Here is a 22644-nt window from a genome sequence, read left to right as displayed (position 1 = left end):
TTAAAAATATTCATAGTATCATCAACGATAATTTTAAAAAATGCTATATTATCTTAATTATAGCCAAAATAAATTAGTGCTGCCATGTTCAACAAGCATAAAATATTGAGTTTAATATATTGTTTTACGAGATTATAAATTTCTCCTCCTTTGGAAACTTTTTTTAAGCCTATGAGGAAGATAACATAGCAATTTTCTTTCTAAACTATTCCTGTCATGCACATAAAATAGCATCTTTCTTTTACATATTTTCACATCGAAAAAATCGAATATCCTAAAAATTTCAAATGAAATGCAGATTAACAACTTTCCTAAAAGCAGCACTACAAAATATCTATCTACAAGGCAGATCATTTAGCAAAGATCTATACTGAATATTATATGGGAGCATAAGGTGTTGGGATTACAATAAAAATTTAGTGAGATAGTTGAGAAATATCATCAATTGATGGATGATTTGAAACACCTCCTTTTCTCCATATCAAATTTTGTTTTTAAGTTTGAGCACAGGTTTCCACCATTTCAATATGGATAATCCTATGAATGCAAGAATGGAGAAGAACGTTAAAACAGAAAGTAATCGTGGCAGGATGGCCTTTATAATAACAGTAATCCCGTCTGAATGGCTTCCACCTTCAGCTGTTATCTGCATGATGAAAGCTCCCAACGGCCAGTCTAGTGGAACTTGCCCCACCTGGTTTGCAAACACAACCCTGTACACGAAAGGAGAGAGTTAGACCATGTTTAGAATGATAATATCATAATAAGTTGGTTCTGTTTTGATTGTATTAGTATCTGGAAGGAGAGTTAGGCTTCGTTTGGGACGGCTTTCTTCTTGCTTTCTGAAACAACTTTTTATTACAAAATTTTCTTGAATATGAAAATTTTGTAGTAGAAAACAGTTTTAAAAAAATAGAATGAAAGCTGTCCCAAACGAAACCTTAAAGTTTCTTTCTGTATGAGTGGCAGTGCAACAATTTTGCCCAAAAAGGGATGCAATAGGAGAGTTTTGTTCATTAATACATAGAGTGAAACATAAACTCACATTGAGAGGCAAAACAACAAATGATCTCTTATTATTTTGGTAGTACTCTTTACATGTGTACATAAGTTTTTATGTTGATGGTGTCCATCCACTAGTGCAATGGTTTAACTCAAGCCTTCGGAGTTTCACCCCCTTAACAAGTGATTTTCGTCAATGATTCAGCAAGGATCAAGTCCTCCCATATGTTTTCTAGTTTCCATCCCTTGGGTTTTGAAGGCTCCTATCTTAGTGGTATAAGATTCCAAAAAAACACTACTGGCTGTTGCACTAATGGTGTTGAAAAACTTTCATGGAATGGTTGTGATAGTTGATGTTAAGGAATTCTCATATAAAGGAATTTTATAGAGATACTATTAGGTCATTTCCTGAACCACCCAGCTGGCCCCACATGGGCTGGCCTTAGTCTGCAGGAGGCGGATCAAACCGCCTCCCATGTTGCTTCACAAGCAATAGGGGCCAACGCCCTATTTGATTGCCGACCATTAATAGTGGAGTCCACTATTTGAATTAATCTTTTTTTTTTGGGGGGCGACTAAGGCTATATATAGGCATGAGAGGAAAGGAATAGGGCATGCTTGAATATTGTTTTCTTTTGGAGTCTCTTGGGTGTCTTGGGCTCTAGACTTGGTATCTAGAGATTGGGAGAGACAATCATCCTCTCGAATAGATGATTAATTGTATCTTTTTGTATGTTTTCTTTGTTTTGAGTATTTAATAAAAATCTACGATTATTTTGGGTTGTTTCATTATCGTTATTGTGTCTTCTCGTTGTTTTTACCAATTTCATGTTAGGGTTGCTTGCGAACTCAAGTACAACCAATATGATTACTTGTGAAATCAAGTATTTTCTATCAGATACATATACAACAATAACAACAACAACATCAAGCCTTTATCTCTACATGGGGTCGGCTAAATGAATCATTTTTTCCATTGTGTTTTGCTACGAGTTAGATTCCCATTTACCATATTGAGATACACATGATAACAAAAATATTCCCATATTCATAAGAGTACAGTTCTTGATTTACAAGCAATAACCCACACAAGCTTCAGTTTTTTTGTTGATGGCATTCAACCACTAGCATAATCAGTTCAACTTTAGTCCCCGGTGTTCCAACTCTAAATATTTTCATATTTGTCCATGTAACACTAAAGGTATTACCTGCTGTCATTCATGGCAATGCCAAGACTGTCATGTAGTAGGGCCACAATATATGCTGAAGAGAAACAATACCGCAACAAATCCTCTTCCTCTAGATCACTATACTTTCTCCTCAATTCTGACCAATCTTCTTCACAGAATTTTTCCCCAGCCAACATCAAATCAGCAATAAATGATGAAGGACCCAATCCAAAGAACTATGAAGCAGCACAAAGAGAAATAGCGTAAGCATCTAGGCTATTAAGTACCATTGAAGGGATGAATGCCAATTTAAAAAGAAAAACAAACAATTTCAAGAAATAGAAATTCAATAACACCGTAAAGTTAGCAACAATAAAAGACTACTGAGAATAGTTTATAGCAGAACTTTGTGAATAATTCATCAAAATTTTTGTAAGAGTAATGATCACAGAAAGGAACATATGCAACCTTTGATGTATGGAAGAAATTCTCTGTTGCTATGAACTTCCCTTGCAGCTTTGGAACAAAAGTTGAACCAATGTGACAGTTCTTATATGAGCATCTGTCTGCAAATGGAGGAAAATAATAATTTTTTAGCCATTCTGACAAAGAGGAAGATAAACATATTGTTAACTGCCAGTTTACAGCTAAAATAAACACAGAAGAAAGAATGAATATAAAAAACAACTGCAAAAGAGAAGAAAACCATGATAGTGAAAAAGAGCCTCTGACAAAGAGAATTTAAAATCACAAGTTTCTTTCTTTGTTATGGAAAGCAAAGTTCGCTGTAATTAACGAAACGCAAATAAGAATATTAATTAACAGAGAAAAAGGACATCCTCGAACTGAACATAACAAGCTTCTTTCTGTAAATGGAAAGAAATAAACGGTGTAATTAACAGAAAGAAAATGGAACGTCAACTATGTCAACGTCCAGAGACATGATACATGCAATCATCCTCTTTGATGCAAGATGTCTTAGGGCCTAGGTTTTTGTGATGTAGATTTAGGATAAGATGAAGGAAAAAAAAAACAAATAGACAAGCTCAAATTTTCAGTTCCCAAACTTCTAACTTAGATAATCCATCTTAAACTTTGATGAAAACCAAAGAAACATAAAATCCACACAAATAATAATTTAAAAGCTGTCTAATAAAAATCTCACACAACAATTCAAGATCATAAGAAAAGCACAAATTCCATTGAACATCATGTCACAAATGATAATAAATTGAAATAAAATTGATGGTATTCAATCATAAAAGCAAACCAATTACTAAAATTAGAACATGAGAAAAAGAAAGAGATCACCAAATTAAAAAGTCATGCCTCCTATTAGTATAAGGAAATGACTTCTTGAATTACAAAAGGTTACAAGAATTACATCCAATCTAAAATTCATTTATTCAAAGTAATACTATAAGTGATATATATTCTACACGCCTCGAGTACCCATATCTATTATCATAAGACTTCCCATCAAATAATAAAATCACAAGACAAAGTTAGCAATCTAGTAACAATTTTTAGGGGTCACAAACAGCATATATTATAGGCTAGGTAATATAAGTCACGTGCATAACAAGATCGTAGCAAAAAGATAACCAGGACACAAAAAACCCATGATAGGATAGCATAGAAGAAGCCAATGACAAAAGGTAAGAAGAACCATGATAGGATTGAGCGCAAGAACATAGAAGGATTAGAGATGGAAGTTGTGATAAGATTGTGAACAAGATTGTGAAAGGCTACATCTATTGATCTAGGGAAGGACAGCATCAATCTGCCTCACAAAAAAATTCCAATCTTGACAAATTGTTCATTTGAAATTTACCAAGCAAAGTTGGGTATAATTCTTCACTTCCTAAACAGAAATCCATGCTTCTTCACAAGTAGACATGTCTTATCATTTAATAAAATATTTTTGCTATTCATCATCAGTAATAAACATGATTTTATCTAAAAAAAGTCCTAGAAATAATAAGATAAGCATGAAGTAACTGAGAATTCTACCAATGGTGTATTGGATGTGGTGAATTATGAAAGAAGGTAAAAAGAAACAATAATCTAATATATTGCTTAAAGGTTAATAATGATACAAGTCAAATGAAAGAAAGTAAAGACTAAACTAATGTAAAAAATCTACTTGTAAGCATGCATCCCAATGCATTGCAAGAATTTACATGTCCCGATCTTTCTAGAAGTTAATTCTTTGAAGACGCATGTAAAAATCAATTCAACATATATCTAATTCACATATTTAGTAGACTTATGCATATCACCGTTAAAAAAAAGTTTCTTGTGAATACTTCTATGGAAATCATGCAAAAATGACTAAGATAATAAAATAATACAATGCATGGAAATGCTAAAATTCTAGCATGCTTTATAATGAATACACTATGAAAACTCCTAGATTCAGACATGATGAATAAAACTTTAAATTGGTGTTTATTAACCTCCACAAAGTTCGCTTCTAATGAAAGACAAACCGAAGAAAATTTATGTATCTATTGTATGAATGGAAAAACCTTTCAAGAAAGCTATCAAACCTAACAACTAAAAATTTAGTTGTAATAAGTTCTGCGCTTGTGGATTTGACCAAATAGATGCATATTTAAATTTGATGTTTTATCTAAAACATTCATCTGATAGGAAACACTTGTAGATCGCAAGTATTTCCTATCAATCTTCTAAAAACAGCGAGAATTCTCTCAAAAAATCCACACAAAAACAGGAAAACAATAGATAATTTGTAATATTTGATGAAATGGAAATAGAAAATATCAAGATACAATTGATCCTCTATTCAAGAGGATCTTTCTCTCCCAAATCTCTAGACGCCGCTAGAGCCCAAAGGAAACCTAAAATATAAGAGATCTCAAATTTCAGCCAAATTCAAGATGCCCTAACCCTAGAAAAACCAACTATTTAATGCATACAAATCAAAATGAAATCCCTAAACAATCCCTACATTCAAATTTCCCTCTCAAAACCCTCAAAAATTCTTCCTAAAAGGCTCCTCTTGGGCATTCTCTCGATCTCCGCAGGAGGCGGAGATCCCGCCTCGTTCGAGTCTGGGCCGGTCCCGTGCGGACTGGCTGGACCGGCTAACAATACTCCCCTCTCAAAGATCCACCTTTTCCGCAAGGTGGAAAGACAACACCCTCCATTCAATAATCTATTACATAATGTAGGTACAAGAATCTATTTTTCTCTACAATTGATGAAGACATAATTATACAATTAAAAAAATAGTCTAATTCTTGTTGTAGGGATTACAGAAGTCAGGTGTCAAAAAACTAACAAATGATGTCTAACAATGGTCTTGTATGTTAGTAGTTAGACGACATTAGTTCGATAACAGAAATCAGGCAGTGGTGGCAATGATTACTGTTGATAGTAGTTGGCGATGATCCAAAAAAAAAAGAAAAAAAAAATGTTTAGCTCTATTAGCTCTTGAATCCCCTTCATCATACATCATTTATCCAATTTGAGTACTTTAATGATGTCAAAATTAGATGATCTTGGGTTCATTGAATTCCTATCGTCCAACTGATTGATTTGACTTAAAGCATGGAATTGGAGACTATTTAGTCCTTTAATCAATGTCTCGAAGCTTTCAAATATGCTTCAGGTGCTTGATTTAGAATCATTTGGACTATGATCTGATCATTTGTGGTGTTTATGGGTTCGTCTCATTAAGAAATTCAGTTCAACTATAAATTTGTTGAAATAAAAGTTCAGACGGTCATGAATTTAATTTAAAAAATTTTCTATTCAAATATTATCTCAAAATTCATATTGATTAAGTGAAATTTATAGAGACATCATTTGCCCCCTATTTTTTAGACATTGAAGTTTGCGTCGATCGAAATATATGTTAAGCCTTCAAAAAATTTTACGGCACAAAAATAAAGCTTCGAAAAAATTACAAGGCACGATGCTTGTTAGATGGCAACATGGGATTCCCCGTAGAGCCACAAATCAAAGAAAACCTCTTTAATTATAACTTTTAATGATTCATAAAGTCGGTGCATCAATTTGAGCAAAACATTATTAAAATAATTTGCTCCAGATTCTCCAAATATGTTTGAATTTAATCATATAAGTTGCATTATGCTTTGAAAGTATTAAAACTAAATTTGAAATGTCAAAAACAAATCCCGACTTAAAAATTGCTATAATAGGCTTTTAAGGGTTGAAATTGGACCTGGATTAGTTTGGGCCAGATGGGCCGGTCAATTAACAGGCCGACCACCACCAACACTAGTGCCATCATCGGCCCACTTCATTTGGCTACGCGCCTATGATGCTTTTTAATTCAACCATAAAATTTAAGTCATAATAGCCTATGCCAATTAAGATTTTTTTTTTAAATTACAAAAAATAAAATAAAAATTATTAAATTTTTTTAAAAAAAATTACAAAATTTTGTAACTTTCTCTCTCTCTTTTCAAGTACAAATACCTCTTACAGGATGTGTTGAAGAGAAATTGCTCATCTCATTTAGGCTCCAATTCTTTATCTAAAGAGAGACTTTCAACGGTCTTGTATAGGTTGTGCGTAATTCCTCCATTGCAGCCTCCAATAAAATATTATCTTGGATAGGTGGTGTGAAACTCCATTCCATGCTCTAGTGTTCCTCCACCAAAAATAATGAATCAACTTGAAACTACATGGTCACCCCCTTGCAAGCAGTGATCCCACACTCACGCACGCAACGATCCGTCCCGCGCTCACGTTCGCACCCACCCGCACCCCTCAGGTCAACCAATGACGGGTCAGTTTCAGGTTGGACTTGAACCAGACCCGACAACCCATTTTAACACACTTAAAACCACCCTATAAATAGAATTGTGAGTGACATCCAAGATTTTAAATCCCTATGGAGGAACCCTGATATTCTTTTTAAAGGAGGATTGGCAATCTACGTTAAAGGTACTTATGATTCAAAAAAATACCCATTTTGAAGCTCCAAATCTCTCAACAATGAAGAGGTAATTTTTTTCGAAATTTGTTGTAGCAATTATGATGCAAAAATGATGTCAATGAATAGTTACTCCAATTCATAGAGTTTGATTTTACCTTTTAAGGCTTGTACCTTCTGAAAATTTTTAAGTACAAAAAAAGGATGCATCTTTTGAGGCTTGTGCATTTTAAGATTTTTTCGAGAATCGGAGAATTCGGTATCTTCTGAGGCATTTAGCCTTCAAAGATTTTTGGTGTAATTATATAATATTATATATATATATTATACTTTTTAAGAATTTCTGTAGAGAATCCTATTTCTTATAAGGCTTATGTCTTCTAAGTTTGTAGGCATACTGATGTAGGACTACAATGGTTAAAGTAATTTGATAAGAACTTGCACGACTTATTAATTAGAATAATAATGATTGGAACTATTAGCAAATTAAAACGATCAAATAAAACATAAAAGCGGTCACTTCCGCTTAGGCTAAGTTGCACACTAAGCACTTGGATTATCAAAACAACATAGAGAATCAAGACATGCAAATGGAATAGCTTTCAACAAAAATCCATAATCTAACAATAAGATTAGAAACAAATGAGATGCACTCAATCCATACGTTTACTAAGCTTGGCAGAGTTTGGTGAGCAAGATCCTCATGAATCTATCAAATCAAAAGAGCATGTTAGACAATGAAAATACACAAAAAGGAAGATTGGCAAACCCTTATCATGGTTGAGTTGCGATTCTCCACTGAACGGTACCGAGTTGTTCTTCAATAGCCTTGACCAGGGTGTCCAGGATGCGCTCTACGTACTCTTCTACGGTGTTGTCGATGCGCGGGTTGACGTCAAAAAAGATCAAGTGAAGAATGCAAACAAGTCCTTATTCGTCGTAGGAGAGGCCATAATCAAGATCCGGATCGGCCATGCATGTCCTTGAGATTAAGATGCTGACGACGATCGTTGAGGCTTCCCTTGAAGACTCCTCTTGAGATGGAGGAGATAAGCTAGAGAAATCAAGAGGAAAAAAGGAGAATAGGTGGCCGGCCAAGGATGAGGGCTAGTGTGAGAGATTTAGTTCAGATTTTGGAGGGGGAGATGGAGGGAAATCTAATTCAATACTTCCTAATTATCTTCTTAATTGAAAATAATTAAAAGAAGAGAAAAGAGCAAGAGGGGGGCGGCGGCAAGAGAGGATGGGGTGGGGTGGATTTACTTCCAAGTGGAGGAGTTCCTTTATTGGAAGTAAATTAAATAGGTGGGGCTAGGTGAGGATTCGACCAAAGGGAAGAGTGGAGAGTTTGAATTGTTTCCAAAGTGGGGACTTGGTTTTAGGAAACAATTCCTAAATTTTCCCTTATAGGGGCCGACGGCATCAAGGGCTTGAGAGGATGATTAAGGAAGCTTTTAATGCTTCCTTAAATTAAGGACTTAAATTTAGGATGAGATATTTCATCCTAAATTAATTTAAATTCAAAAGACAAGGGTTTGAAAAGTTTCCTAAAATAGGAAAGATAGTTTAGGCAACTTTTCAAATTCAATTAAGTTTGAATTTTGGAAAAGTCTTGAGTTACCTAAAATTACCAAATCCAAATTAGGAAAAGGAATCAATGTGAGGATAGGGCCAGCGGCATGATGGGCTTGAAGGGGATTTTCGGTGGTAGGAGGGGAGAGGGATTCGGTGAGGGTGAAAACTTGGTCGTGAGTGGGGAAATGGGAAAGTAGGACCGGTGGTGGTGGCGGGGAAACGGAAGGGGAAAGATAACAAGTAAAACCACGAACCTGACTCGTCTAGGTTGGTGGATGATGCGCAATCCTCCCTCTCCTAGGAATCACACTCCAATTTCTCAAGCTCACTCAAGAACTCAAAATTTGTGGAAAATTTTCTTTCAATCATTCATTAGCTTGAAAAGAAGAACAATAAGGCTATAAATAGCCTCGTACAAAGACTCAAAAAAATTAAAAAGGATGACCATGCCCCTAGGGCTTATATACAACCTCCTTTAATAAAAAGGTAAAACAGGAAAACAAGAAACACATAAATAATAAAAGCTACATAACATAATAACGAAAACAAATACATGAAATGACTCAAAAATTAGATCGACAGCCACCCCTCTGATATACTTTCCATGCTCTGATGTCCCCATCACATACCTATATCTTCTAAGATTTTTAGTATACATTAAACTTATGAGGAGTATGCCTTACGAGGTTTTTTGGTGATCCTATACTTTTTGAGATTTTTTTTGATAAGTGAAGACTTTGCCAAACACTTACTCTCATAGAGTTTTTCAAATGAGCCTACCTTATGAGCGTGCCCTTCAAAGAATGTGAATCGAGACTGTTTATCAATTGCCCCTATGTTGTCTTTCTAGTGAGGATCATTTTATCTAATGCTTCATATCAAGGCTACGACATGTGCGTGCCTTTCGAGGATTTTTATTAGATGCAACGTTATTTATGAAAATCATATTTCATTGATAATTTAAAGAAAAACTTATTTGATATATAAATTTTTATCTCCAAGATAAAAGTTCTAATAAGATAAGGAGTTCAACTTTTTAAGTTGTTTCAGTGATGAATTCTTCCAATATATAAGAGCAAATAAGCTGTGGTGACACTATAATTTGATAACGCATGTAATTCTTTGCCATTTCTCATATGATCTTCTCTATTTTGAGGCTGGCATTCTATATATTAATCTTATAAATAATGATCTAGATACCCTTGGCGAATTAGACATTCAATCTCTTCTTTCAACTAAAAATATTTTTATGTTGAATGTCCTCTTTAATGTTGGAAGTGATAATGTTGAAATTGATCTCTATCATTTGAATTTTTTAAATATTTTGTTGCTTTAGGTGTTCAAAATTTTAAATCTTCATTATAATATTAACCTTGAACTATATCTTTTACTTCTTTGATCTCTTTGCTTGGTTAACTTATACATATATCTTTCATCATCTATAGTAGCTAATTTATTATATAAATCAGTAAAATTTAAATTCTTTATATTACATATTGATTTCTTAGAATCTATACAGGCACCTTTATATATTTTCAAGATTTTTGAGCTTTTACATGTAACCCAATTTTTATAATAAAAAATCTTATTTTGATTTTTTCTTGCACATTTTGATTTTACCACAAACTATTTTTATTATTATGAACTTTAACCTTTGATTCTCCACACATACACTTTGCAACATTCTTAATATCACTGACAACTTTTTTTAGTAACACTACCTTCCTTATGAACAAGTCAAATCTTAAGATATTGAAACTTAGTCTTGAAAATATTATTATTATTATTATTATTATTTAAATATCCTCATCTAATGCTAAGACAATATTTTAATTTATTTTACATTTTACACGCCTTCATCTTAAAATACAAAACTAATAAACAATATTGGGTAAATAAATCTTCACTCAAAATAATTTTACAATCAATTTTTCTTATAGGAAAATAATTAATCTGAGTTTTACTATGGCCATTCTTATAAGTGATGAGATGCTCCACTCTTTTTTTAGATAAAATATTAACAATTACAAAATCATAAGTTAGATCAAAATCAAATATATCCTACTACCTTCATTAGTCACTCAAAATTCATAGCTACAATGGATGCTTTTAAAATCTTCTAACACTGCCAACAAGTTCATTTAAATCTTCAAGAATAGAAATTCTTTCTTGAACAAATATCCTTTAAATTAATTCTTCTAAATTATTTCAGAATTTATTTTTAAACACATATCCAAATCTATTTGAGGACCATAAACACTCATAATATTAATAATTTTAGCATCAACAATAATCTTTAATACTATAATTCTATCTCTAATTATATTAATTTCAACAATATTATTGATGGGAACATCAGATCGTGGAAGGTTTATCAAAGGCGTGGCCGCCGATCTACGACCACGATCGAGTCATTGTACTTTTGATTCATGTTATGTTTATTTATGTATTTGTTTTTATTTTATTTCCTGTTGTACCCTTCTAGTAAAGGGATGTCGTATGTAAGCCCCGAGGGCATATTTGTCTTTTATTTTGAGTCTCTTGTACTAGACTATTTATAGCCCCTTATTGTTTTGATTAATGAATGATTGATTACAAAATTTCTTCCCTGCATGAGTTCTTGTGAGAGCTTGAGAGTTTTAATGGAGAGAAATCCCTAGAAGAGGGAGATTTGCACAATACCCACCAACCTAGATAAGTCGGGTTCGTGGTTCCATCCTTTATCTCCTTTTCCCATCCTCCATCTTCACTTAGCCGTCGGCTTCCCACCTCACCCGAGCCACTCCTCCCCTTTCAACCCCACGGCCAAACACCACCTAGCAGCCCCACTCCCACTCATCCAGAATCGGTGGCCACATCCCATAGCCACCGTCCCCCTTTGGTTTCCCACCCCCATTCCCTTATTTCCTAATATGGATTGAATATAGTTGGGATTAAATTTGAATTCAAACTCAAGAGATTTGAAATTCAAAATATTTCATAATATATAAAATCTATTTTAGGAAAGTCTTTAAAATTTAATCAAATCAATTTATAATTGATTGGGATTTAAAATTGCCTTTCATAATTTATAAATCCCAAACTAGTAGGCAATAAACAATTGCCCCAAATGCTCTCCCCCATTATTGTCGCCGGCCCCCTCCCCCCTTGGCTTGGGTTAGGAAATATTTCCTAAAACCCCATCCTTGCTTTAGGCAATAATTCCAAATCTCCCTAACTTCTCTCTTGGCCGAAATTCCCTCTTCCCCTCTACTTAATTTCTTCCCAAAAGAAGATCTCTCTTTTGGAAACAAATTAAATCCCCACCTCCTCTACTAAGCCGCCGGCCCCTCTCTCCCTCCCGCCCCTCTCTCTCTCTCCAATCCATCTCTCCCTCATTAACTCTCTCCCGGAATTTAGGATTTGATAATTTCTATCCTAAACCCCTCTCCTCTCTTTACAAAATCTGAAACTTATTTCAAATTTTCGTGTTTGGCTCTTCCCTCCAAGTGGTAAGAGAACTTCTTCCTCTCCGACAATATTCAAGTGCACCATCAAATTGTGAGTTTTGCTACCAAGTATCTATGAATGGCGGATCCGGAGACTGAATACGGCCTAACCTACGACGAAGACGGGTTCGTAGACATTCTCCAATCCACTTTCTTTATCGTTAATACAATGGTCGACACATTGTCGAAGATTACATCGAGCGCATCCTGGACACTTTGGTGGAAGCCATCGAAGAGCAGTTTGAAGACATTGAGTGGAGGATCTCCACCGATCTTTGACACAAGGTTCTACTTTCTCCTTTCAACATATTTCCTGAATCTAAAATTATTTTGTGTTTGATTGTAGTCACGAAGGAAGACTCCTACTGCTTCTGCTAAGCTTAATAAACGTAGGATTTTGAACGTATTCATGTGCTTACTAATCTCACTGTTAGACTAAGAATTTTTATTGAAACTACTACTTGGCATAATGTTGTTTTCTATTTCATTTTGAAAGTTCAAACTCTGGGTATGTGATTTAGCCTAAGCGGGTGTGACCACTGGTTTGTTTTATTTCGTTGTTTAAGCTGCTAATAGTTTCTTCATTTTTATTCTAATTAAGAGTTGTGTAAATTCCTATCAAACTGATTGCATTCATACGTAGTCCTGCATCAATTATCCTTCAAACTCTCATTGATAATTACAACTACATCATTTATAGTACGATACATCATTTATAGTACGACTTTTATCAGAATACCAAAATTTAAATGTTAAACTATCAATCTCTATAGCCTTTTCCGCATCCTATTTAGTAGGGCTGCAAGCGAACCAAACGTTCGGCGAGCTACTCGTTGTTCGGTTCGATTAAAGCTCATTTGTGATCGTTTAATTAACTAAACAAACAAACTTGAACAATATTTTAAATAATCGATTCTTAAATAAACAAACTTGAACACTAATGCTTTCGGCTCATTTATGTTCGCGAACAACATCATTTGAAGTTCGTGAACAAGCTCGACATTAAGCTCGATAAGAAGCTCAATAAAAGCTCGATTCATGTTTGATTTTGAACTCGTGAATAAGCTCGATAAAAATAATTAATATTTGACTATAGAATTAATAAATATAAATAATCATTACCTTTGTTACATAGACAATTGCTTTTATTATAAATGTATTTGTTCATAGATATGTTCATGAACGTGATTGTTTGATAGTTAAAAAAATTCTTTAAATATGTTCGCGAACAAGCTCGATAAACACTAAACAAACGAACATGAACTAAACATGAACCGAACATGAACACTCCTTAATTTAAATGAACCAAACATGAACACAAACGCTAAAGCTTGAACAAACATGAACCAAACTTGAACAAGCTGATATTAAATGAGCACAAACATGAACACTCACATACTCGGCTCGGCTCGGTTCGTTTGCATCCCTACTATTTAGTTTCCTGAATACATAAAATATTTATCTTCTTATGAATAATAATAGCTATTAATTCTATTAAATTGCCTGTAAAGGTGCATATATTCCAATTTCCTATTCAAATTCTAATTTCACAGACTAACTTATTTGCCCACATCATTCATCAGCTCCTGGAACAGTCCAAAAATCGAAGGCCACGCTACAGTTCTGGAAAGAAAGGAGCTGAAGGTTAGCTACAATCTCAATAAGCAAGGAAACGAAGGCCTCCTCCCCACTCCACCTCCCCCTTTCCTTGCTTTTATTCTCACCTTCTGCCTCTAAGTGATTAACTGAAAGATAGAGTAATTTCTGAAATATAAGAGTAGTTTGGAATATAAATTGCAGCATTAACTTCAAGTTTCAAGGAACGTTGCAATGTTCATTACTTCCACATAGTCTATGCTATGAGATCAAATATTTATAAGTTCTAGATGGGATTAACTCAATGGCACTTTCGAGAAGCAAAACTCTGAAAACTTCTTTTTTGGTAGTTCCTCGGGAACAGAAACTTCATGTTCAACGCATGCTAAAAGCAAACTCATTCTAAGCTTCCATCCTATTATTTCTTTGTTTTTACCATCCACTTCTCGCTTACACATTATCCACCTTCTAATCTTGCCTGAGTTGCGAATGTATAATTTTATTAAATATCAATTTTGGTGTAAACTCCATAAAAGAAATAAATAATCAAATTTGAATGGGACTTTAAAGCTCAATAAAAAATAAATAAATGTACTTGAATAGGTTAATACTCAGCATGGCTTATTTATACCCCAGCGACTCTGAAACAGAAGCATGATTGACCATTTTTCATAACCAACTAAGAAAATCTTGGGCTGGAGAAAATTGGCAATAGCACGCATAACAATGGAAAGAGAAAAAAAAATAATAAGACAAGGGGAAAAGCCACTTACTGTCCTTACGATTCTAGGGAGCATATACAATACCTTTTTCCTTCCGTAATAGCATCAATGCAGCCGACCGACATTCAGAGAAGTTGCCAAATGCATGAGGAAGTCTATCATAATCTATTTTAGCATTGAGTGCATCAGCAGAGACCTTTAGCTGCTCCAAATTATATAGATATCCTTTCGGGGTACAAGGATCAATATATACACCCTCAAGGAGAGCTTCTGCAGCTGCATGGAGGAACAATGTTCATTGCTACTCATTTTAAAGCATATGTGACAAAATAAGCAAACATTCCCACTGAGTATGAAAATATACATTTTTTTACAGAAAGGTTTGAGGTAATAAGCAGCAATAAAATTTCTTAGGGATTAATCATTTTGTATTCTAGCAAAAGGATCTCAGCACAATCATCAAAAAAGGGATAGTTTTGCAAATTTTAAACTCAAATATACAGATCAAGTTGATCTCGCTGATATGTGAAAAATGTAAGGATTAAAAAGACAAAGTACATCGCATGTCAAGCACGTTACAATAGGCTGTCTAACAAAAAAAGCCAAACTGAGTTCCCAAGCATAGATATAGAAAAGTAAGAATCCAATCATAGAAAACCGCAACCATTTTACAGCCGCTAGAATATTTTGCTGCAGAATCATTAGTATATTTTAGGAATGATTACAGGCATAAAACACAATGATATTCCATCACATTATGCAAGTTTCATGATAACGATAATATTAAAGAATCCAACCGTAAACAATCTTTTACCCAAAATTTTCTATAATATGTTAGGACTTGAACAATAAAATCAGCGAACAAACAATAAATTTCAGAAACCAAACAAATTTTCTTGGTAAGAAAGCAAACACGAACAAGCAAGATACAATGGTCCTCTTTTGTAAAAATAATTCCAAATGACATTAGAAAGCTTCTTATAGAAGTTAATTTATTTTTGAAAAAAAAAATTTCAAGTTCCAAAAATTAGGATTTTTCCTAATCATGAAATTTTTTAAGTGTTATGGTTTCAAATAGACTTAGGAAGGATTTTGAAGGTGAGAATTAGGGTTTTTGCACAAAATTTCATTTTTTATAATTTTAATTTAAATAAATCCGAAAATTTCCTGTATTTTAATTAATAAGTAAGTGTATGGTACGTTTTTACATGCATAAATTATGAAATTAACAAAAAAAAGTTTCCAAAAATTAGGGTTTTGAGGAAATCCGAAATTAGAAAGTAAATTTAATTAATTTTGAAATGGTAAAGGGTTCATTTAGGAAATTTAAGAAAACATAGGTGTAGGTTCTTATGACTTAGGAATTAATGAAGTTTATGTGATGGAAACATGTGACATTAAGTGTTATGTTATGTTATATTTTTTTTAAGATATTGGAAGTGGTAGAGAAAAGATTTTGATAGGGCAAACGGCAAATTGCACACAGCGGTGATGTATGTAAAATGTAGTTCTTTTAAATTCGAAAAATCATTCTCTTTCCAAATGATAGCATGTTCTTATAATATCATGTGGTTAGCCTAGCTTTTAAATGCAATTGTACCTTTCTTATATAGCTTAGCATATTTTTAAATGTCTTGTATCTTGCTCTTGTGAATAGCCTAGTATACCTTTTTGAATACATAATGCAAATGTGTCTTTCTCACGTTATAATTGTAGATAATACAAAGCTCATGTCTCCTTTCTTATGTAATTATGTAGAAAAATATAGGAACATTAGAACATACACATGAATGACGTGTTAAAATCCCTTTATGAACAAATATAGAATGATTTAATGTGTGCGTTTTGATGCGGAGTATCAATGGTAAAGGGGCTCTTCGGAACCAATGGTAAAAGGGCAAATGATAAATGAATGGTCAATTAAAAGTGTACATGATTAGTACAAAACAAAATGATACTTCCGTGACTGGTGAATAAGATTATGTTACTATGTTATTATGTTATTATGTTATAAATATAAGAAGCATCAAATGAATCATGAATATATAATGAAAAAGGTTGCAAGCTTATGCAAAGAAAGAGAACATATAAGATGACTTATAAGCATGTGTACTATAGTTAATATATCATGGCATGTTGATTTTTCCTTCACTTAAAAGTATTGACATACATGTTGTATTCTTTCCCTTTGCTTCTGAATTTAATTGAATAGCATTTTACCTACTAATTTTACCTACTAAGTTGTGACTCACCCAACTTATAGAATATTTTCAGAACCTGTTAAGCATTAATGAAGGATAGACAATCATATACTTATCATCGTAGGGAGACGACGGGTGATAGGTTCATTTTTGATATTTTTTTATTTTTTGTATTAGATGGATGCAGGATAGTATGTGACAGGTAGATTTTTGAGATTCATCTATGTAATGAACTTTTATGTATATGTAGATATTTTTGAATGAAAGAGAAAAAAAAATTTACTTGAAATCATGTTGTTTGAAATGTTTTAAATTTTACCGTCTGACTTTTATTCCTGCCTCGCCTATGCGAACTTACCGGGTCGGGTCGTGACAAGGTGAAGCAATGATGCATCTCATATCATTCAAGGAAAATTCTCAATCAAAGTGTCCTTGAAATTGTTAATCTCATCATCAAATTCATGCATCTAATTTTCCTCATTAATTTCATAATCATCGTCCTCCACATTGATATGCAAATTTGTACTAGAACATTTATTATCATAATGATCCATTTAATAACATATAAAATATGTTGTGATAGAAATTTTGAACTATATGCAATAGTTGTACTTTTTGTTTGGTGTCTTTATTAGCAATAGTGCAACTACTATTAGATGCAACAAATGAAGAGGAATTTGGCTATCATGACAAAAGATGCGCTTCCATTAAATTTTGTACTTTGTTCAGACACATGAATTTACCATTTGCTCAAAGTCTTATGCAAGTTAAAAAGCATTCTCGCTCTTGATATTAGTTCTCAATCCATATATAAATCTAGAAAGTGTGATTTTAGTATCATCGATGATTCATAACATAGTAGTAATTCTTCAAATTTCATCATGTACTCAGTTATAATTTTTCCCTTATTTTAATGAATTAAATTCATTAAATATTCGATTACGATAGGAGAAAATAAATAATTTTCTTTAGCAATTCTTTCATTTCACCCCAAACAGTCATAGAGTCATTCCCTAATATGTCGCTTCATTTCTTCATAATCATCCAATAGAATTTTGCTTGCCCAATTAATTTCAACTTTGCAAATCTCACTAGATGCTCGTGTAGTATTGTTTGTTCTTCAAAAAAATTATTCATCTTCATTACCCAATCATCGAAAGCCTTGGGAAATATTTTTCCCATCAAAGTTAGACACTTTTACAGTTACATTATCATCCACATGAAAATTTTAACGTCTATGAGCCTATAATTTTATAAAGAGAAAATGACCAAAATGGTCCATCAACTCTTTGTAAGGGACCAAAATAATTCCCAACCCTTTGAGGGACCAATTTGGTCCTTCAACTCTTTAAAATAGGATCATTTTGATCATAACATTCAATGTTGGAGTTAATAGTATTAAATATAAGGGTATTTTGGTCATTTTTTAATTAAATAATTATTAAATATAATTTTCAAGTAACTGTAATTTTTCTAAAAAAAAAATTATTAAATGTTTCTTTAATAAAAATATATAGTAATTTTAGTTTTTATTTCAAAATTTTAATCATATTTTATAAAATATGATTTTATTGATTTAGAGAAATCAAATGCAATTAGATGTTATTTTCAACTTAGCCACACATATTTTTACCCATCATACTTCATAAAATATGACTAAATTTTTTTAAATTAAAACTAAAATTATTATTAATTTTGTTATCAAAGAAACATTTAATAATTTTTACTTGAAAATTATATTTAATAAATGTGTAATTAAAAATGACTAAAATATACTTACATTTAACACCATTAACTTTAAAATTAGATGTTAGGACTAAAAATGCCACATTTTAAAGAGTTTGAGGGATCAAATTGATCCTTCAAAAGAGATGGGGACTATTTTGATCCTTTTCTTTTTTCATAAACTTCACTAACATACATCCTCTCGATCTCGATTATCCTTCTATAATGAGTTTCTTATATCTTAATCATGTTACCATTCAAGTGAATGGGTTCATCAGTATGATTAGATTCAACTTTAGATTCATGTGCATCAAAATTGATTGGTTTCCGTTTTTTTGTTAATTTGCTCCATAACTTGATTTATATCCTCACTCATTTGACTTTATTTGATCAAAAATTGAACAGGCTATTAACAAATTAGAGAATCTTTTTAATTAATTTACAAATTCGCATATCAACAAAACCTTACTCTTATACCAATTTGATGGAAATCATCTAGGATCTAGGATTCCTAATGCAATTAAGTATTATAATGCATGAAATTTAAGCAGTGAAGATTTAAATTTCACAAATTTAAAAATTTAAAGATCATCAATTAAAACAACCACTACTTTCCTTTTGATGCAAACCAAAAACAAAACAATCCTTTTCAAATGATAAATTAATGATTGTAAAAATAAATATTTGGTGAAACATTGGAAGCCACAAAAAAAAAATTGACATAGCTTGATTATGCTTCACACCGCAATGACTAAAATCAATCACATTTGCAAAGACTCATATCAAATTATATAGATGAAAAAAAATAAGGTAAGAAAACACTAAACAAAAATTCAAGATGACTTCACCTAAAATTTAATAATCACTATTAATACAACTCTTGAAAAACTCAACATCCAATAGGCATACAAGTTTGTGAGCAAATAAGAAATTTCATTCATCAAAATCAATTATTTCTATAGGCTTATGAAAGAAACATACATATGGCAAGGGCTCGGTAATATTAATAGACAAGTTTGGCACGACAAATATCATAATATAACTATAAGGATTGCACTTCACAGAAACCCACAAAGAACTACAGCTACATGAAAATCCTGCAACAATCTCCAATAACACTACTGATCACACAATGGGATTGCCTGTATGTGGAAAGGGAAACTAACAAAATTTTCTTAATAAACTGGTATAATCAACCTAACAGACCAAAAAAACAAGCCCAACAAATCAACATAATCATCCTACCAAAACATTGTTCTGAACCGAACCATATTTACTAAACAGAATTGGCATATCCTTAACAGTGAATCAATCTAAGGATACAACCCAACCTCATGGGAATCATCATAATAGGCATAAGCTATGAAATAAATTAAAACTAATAAATAAACAAAAAACAACTCAAACAACCCAAAATAAAATTTGTCAAGCTCATCAACTTGCTCACCTCAACATTTAAGACAAATACACAACCTAAGATGTGAATCATTTCCCCCAATCACAAGATGCTTGGTTGCAAACTTCAGATTTAACTATACCACCATGACTAGAATTGTTGGAGGGGTACAATAGCCTATCATAAACTCTTTTGCTGACATAAATTCCAACATTAAACTAAAAAAACATGCAGTATTTGCCAACAGAAGGCATGTTATGGAAAGACAACAAATTCCCACGAAGATGCATTAGAATATCAACCACCATTGAGATTACTATGCATTTGCAGGTTTGAGATATCAATTTTTCAAAAAGTAATTGTTGTACGACTTCTTTAATGAGACTTCTATGGGGTTAAAGTCTTAAACTAGAAGATAAAATTCTACATGGCAGCATAAATTAAGAATCTTAAATCAGCACGTCTGCATGAGGTAACTTTTACCTATATTGATGATATTACAATAAAAAAGAGCACAACACATAACCATGCTTATGCAATTGCCAGTTTGTGGTGAGCTGCTTTTTTACAGTGGCGAAAAAAGTTTTTCATTCATTATATCTTTCTTCCGGTTTTTAAACAGCTCGTTTTTTTTAAAGAATAGAAAACAAGTTTTTTATTAATAACAAGATGAGCATCAAGCCAATTACAGAGTTTTTGTAACAAAGCCATATATAGATTTAAATCCACATGGGAAGCCAGAAAAATCCTTAATATATCAGCTGTCATACTAAACCCAAATAACATATAAAAACCCCTATATACACCACCCACCCAAATTTTTAATGCATTCATCCACTAAAATTAGCCTTGTTTTGAGTGCATCATCTTGCAGAGTATTGCTTTACAAGATATACTTCAACAAAGAACCTACAAGATATCATGCTTATATATTTGAGATTCAACTCCATCATTGGCATAATAAGAAAACAATCGAAAGTTTAAAATGCAAGGGATTTTTTCACCATTGACACACCTGCAAAAAAAATTTCGGTTAAAAGCAGTGCACTCATTGAAGTTATTACCCAAAAAATAGGATAACAGAGAAGGAAGACGAAATCTACTACAAACAAATTACAAGAATACAAATAACAATTAAAAGAACAATACCACTTTGTTTTGCATTAAATGCTTGGAATACAATGATCTAATTTTGAAAGCAAGTATAACATTTTGCATATATGTTTGGAGAAGGCATCTAAGAATCGAGCTATTTATTTTAAGAAGAATAAAAGAAATGACTTCCCAATCTAAAATTGCCCTATACAAATCAATAGAAGTGACAATGCCACTAAAATCATGGAATTCCATTACTAGAATTTTTTTTTTTTAAAACTCAAAAGTTACCCAACCAGTCCATTAGACACAAGCAAACCTTAAATTAGAAGACTGGAAAAGAAATAAAGCACATCATGAGTCGCTGATTTTAGACGTAGGGAAAAAATGATGGAAATTCATTCTTTTGCTGGTTTTGCTAAATAAAATATGTTCCCTTTTGTTAAACGAAATAGTGATGAAGTCACCAAAGATTCTTTTAACAAGAAAACTTACATGCTTTAAAGTCTCTTGAACTAAGCAGTCGGTGCAAATATTCATACGCCATGTTCTGGAAAATTCCCCAGTTAGATGAAAATGCAGTATGAAACTTCAAAACAATGTATGACATTATTTCCTCCAAAATCAGCAAATAATACTTGACAGCTCTCAAAGAAACTAATACTTGGTATTGATTTCAATATACATGCATTTCATATGCCAAAAAAAAAAGTACAATGTTTTATCAAAATAAAATTTACAAAGGGCATACTGCAAGATGTCATAGATGTTAAGGGGTGATTGATACAAGTACATATTTTCGCCATTGTTCCACGTCGGTTCCATACATTAGAAATCTCATGAAGACCCTTCCACTGATTGTGCCATTAATTGAGGGAAAAATGTTTTAACAATAAGAATATATTACTTGTTTCCATCTCTTGCATGATATCTCGCTCTAAGACCCCCAACTCCCTCTACTATAAGATGTTTTAGAGACTAGGATTTCCTTATATATATATATATATATATATACAATGGGATCCATAAAATAATGCATATGTTCAAATTTCAATTTCAAAAACCCTTAATTTAGACACTTATTCGCTCCATTAGATGAACAAGAAATATAAAAAATCTACTCAGATAAAAATTTAACAACAATCACTTAGTAATTGCATAAGGAAATTTAGGAGCATAAAAAACTACACATTCGATTGAACTCACACCACAAGATGCAAATCAGATTACACAATTACCACTAGAATTAGAAAATAGGAAAAAAAAAAATCTAAACATCAAGCCAATACATGATAAACTCCCTTGAAATTCTTTAAATTCCAAAGCACGAGGAAAATGCAAGACTTGCATCAAACTACTTCACATAAGTTCCGATTTGCAAACCCGGTATAGTTCATCAAATATATACTTCATCTAAGCTCCAATTAACAAGCATAAGTAAATTCAATAATATTGTGTACTCTCTCTCTCTCTCTCTTTATATATATATATATATATATATTGCATGCATATTCTTCTTAGCATCCTTACGAGCACTTTATATATTTTTCAATTATCAGAATTTTTAAAATAAACAATTTTTATAACAAAGCTTCTTATTTTTAATTTTTTCTTCACATTAGAATTCACCACCAACTATTTTTACTATTAGGACTCTTTCCTTTGATACTCAAGGACATCTTTTGCAATATTCTTAATATCACTAGACTTTTTCCCACATAATATTAGCATCCTCATGCACAAAC

The 22644-nt window shown here is 32.5% G+C and overlaps 1 protein-coding gene across 1 annotated transcript in view; it reads right to left on the bottom strand.

Moving 5' to 3' along the window:
* Positions 1 to 353: 353 nt before the first annotated feature.
* The window catches only part of LOC110110514 (probable apyrase 6), a 35392-nt gene continuing 13101 nt past the window's right edge, over positions 354 to 22644 (bottom strand). The window contains exons 4-8 of the mRNA XM_020842025.2: positions 21395 to 21449; positions 14567 to 14758; positions 2640 to 2737; positions 2211 to 2407; positions 354 to 713 (exon numbers count right to left, since the gene is read on the bottom strand). Coding sequence (XP_020697684.1) covers positions 482 to 713; positions 2211 to 2407; positions 2640 to 2737; positions 14567 to 14758; positions 21395 to 21449 — 774 coding nt within the window. The 3' untranslated portion in view covers positions 354 to 481. The remainder of the gene's footprint in view (positions 714 to 2210; positions 2408 to 2639; positions 2738 to 14566; positions 14759 to 21394; positions 21450 to 22644) is intronic.

Source organism: Dendrobium catenatum, unplaced genomic scaffold (genome assembly GCF_001605985.2).
Source record: "Dendrobium catenatum unplaced genomic scaffold, ASM160598v2 fragScaff_scaffold_898, whole genome shotgun sequence".
In the NCBI taxonomy this organism is placed as follows: domain Eukaryota; kingdom Viridiplantae; phylum Streptophyta; class Magnoliopsida; order Asparagales; family Orchidaceae; genus Dendrobium; species Dendrobium catenatum.
This window is presented reverse-complemented; position numbering and strand designations above follow the sequence as displayed.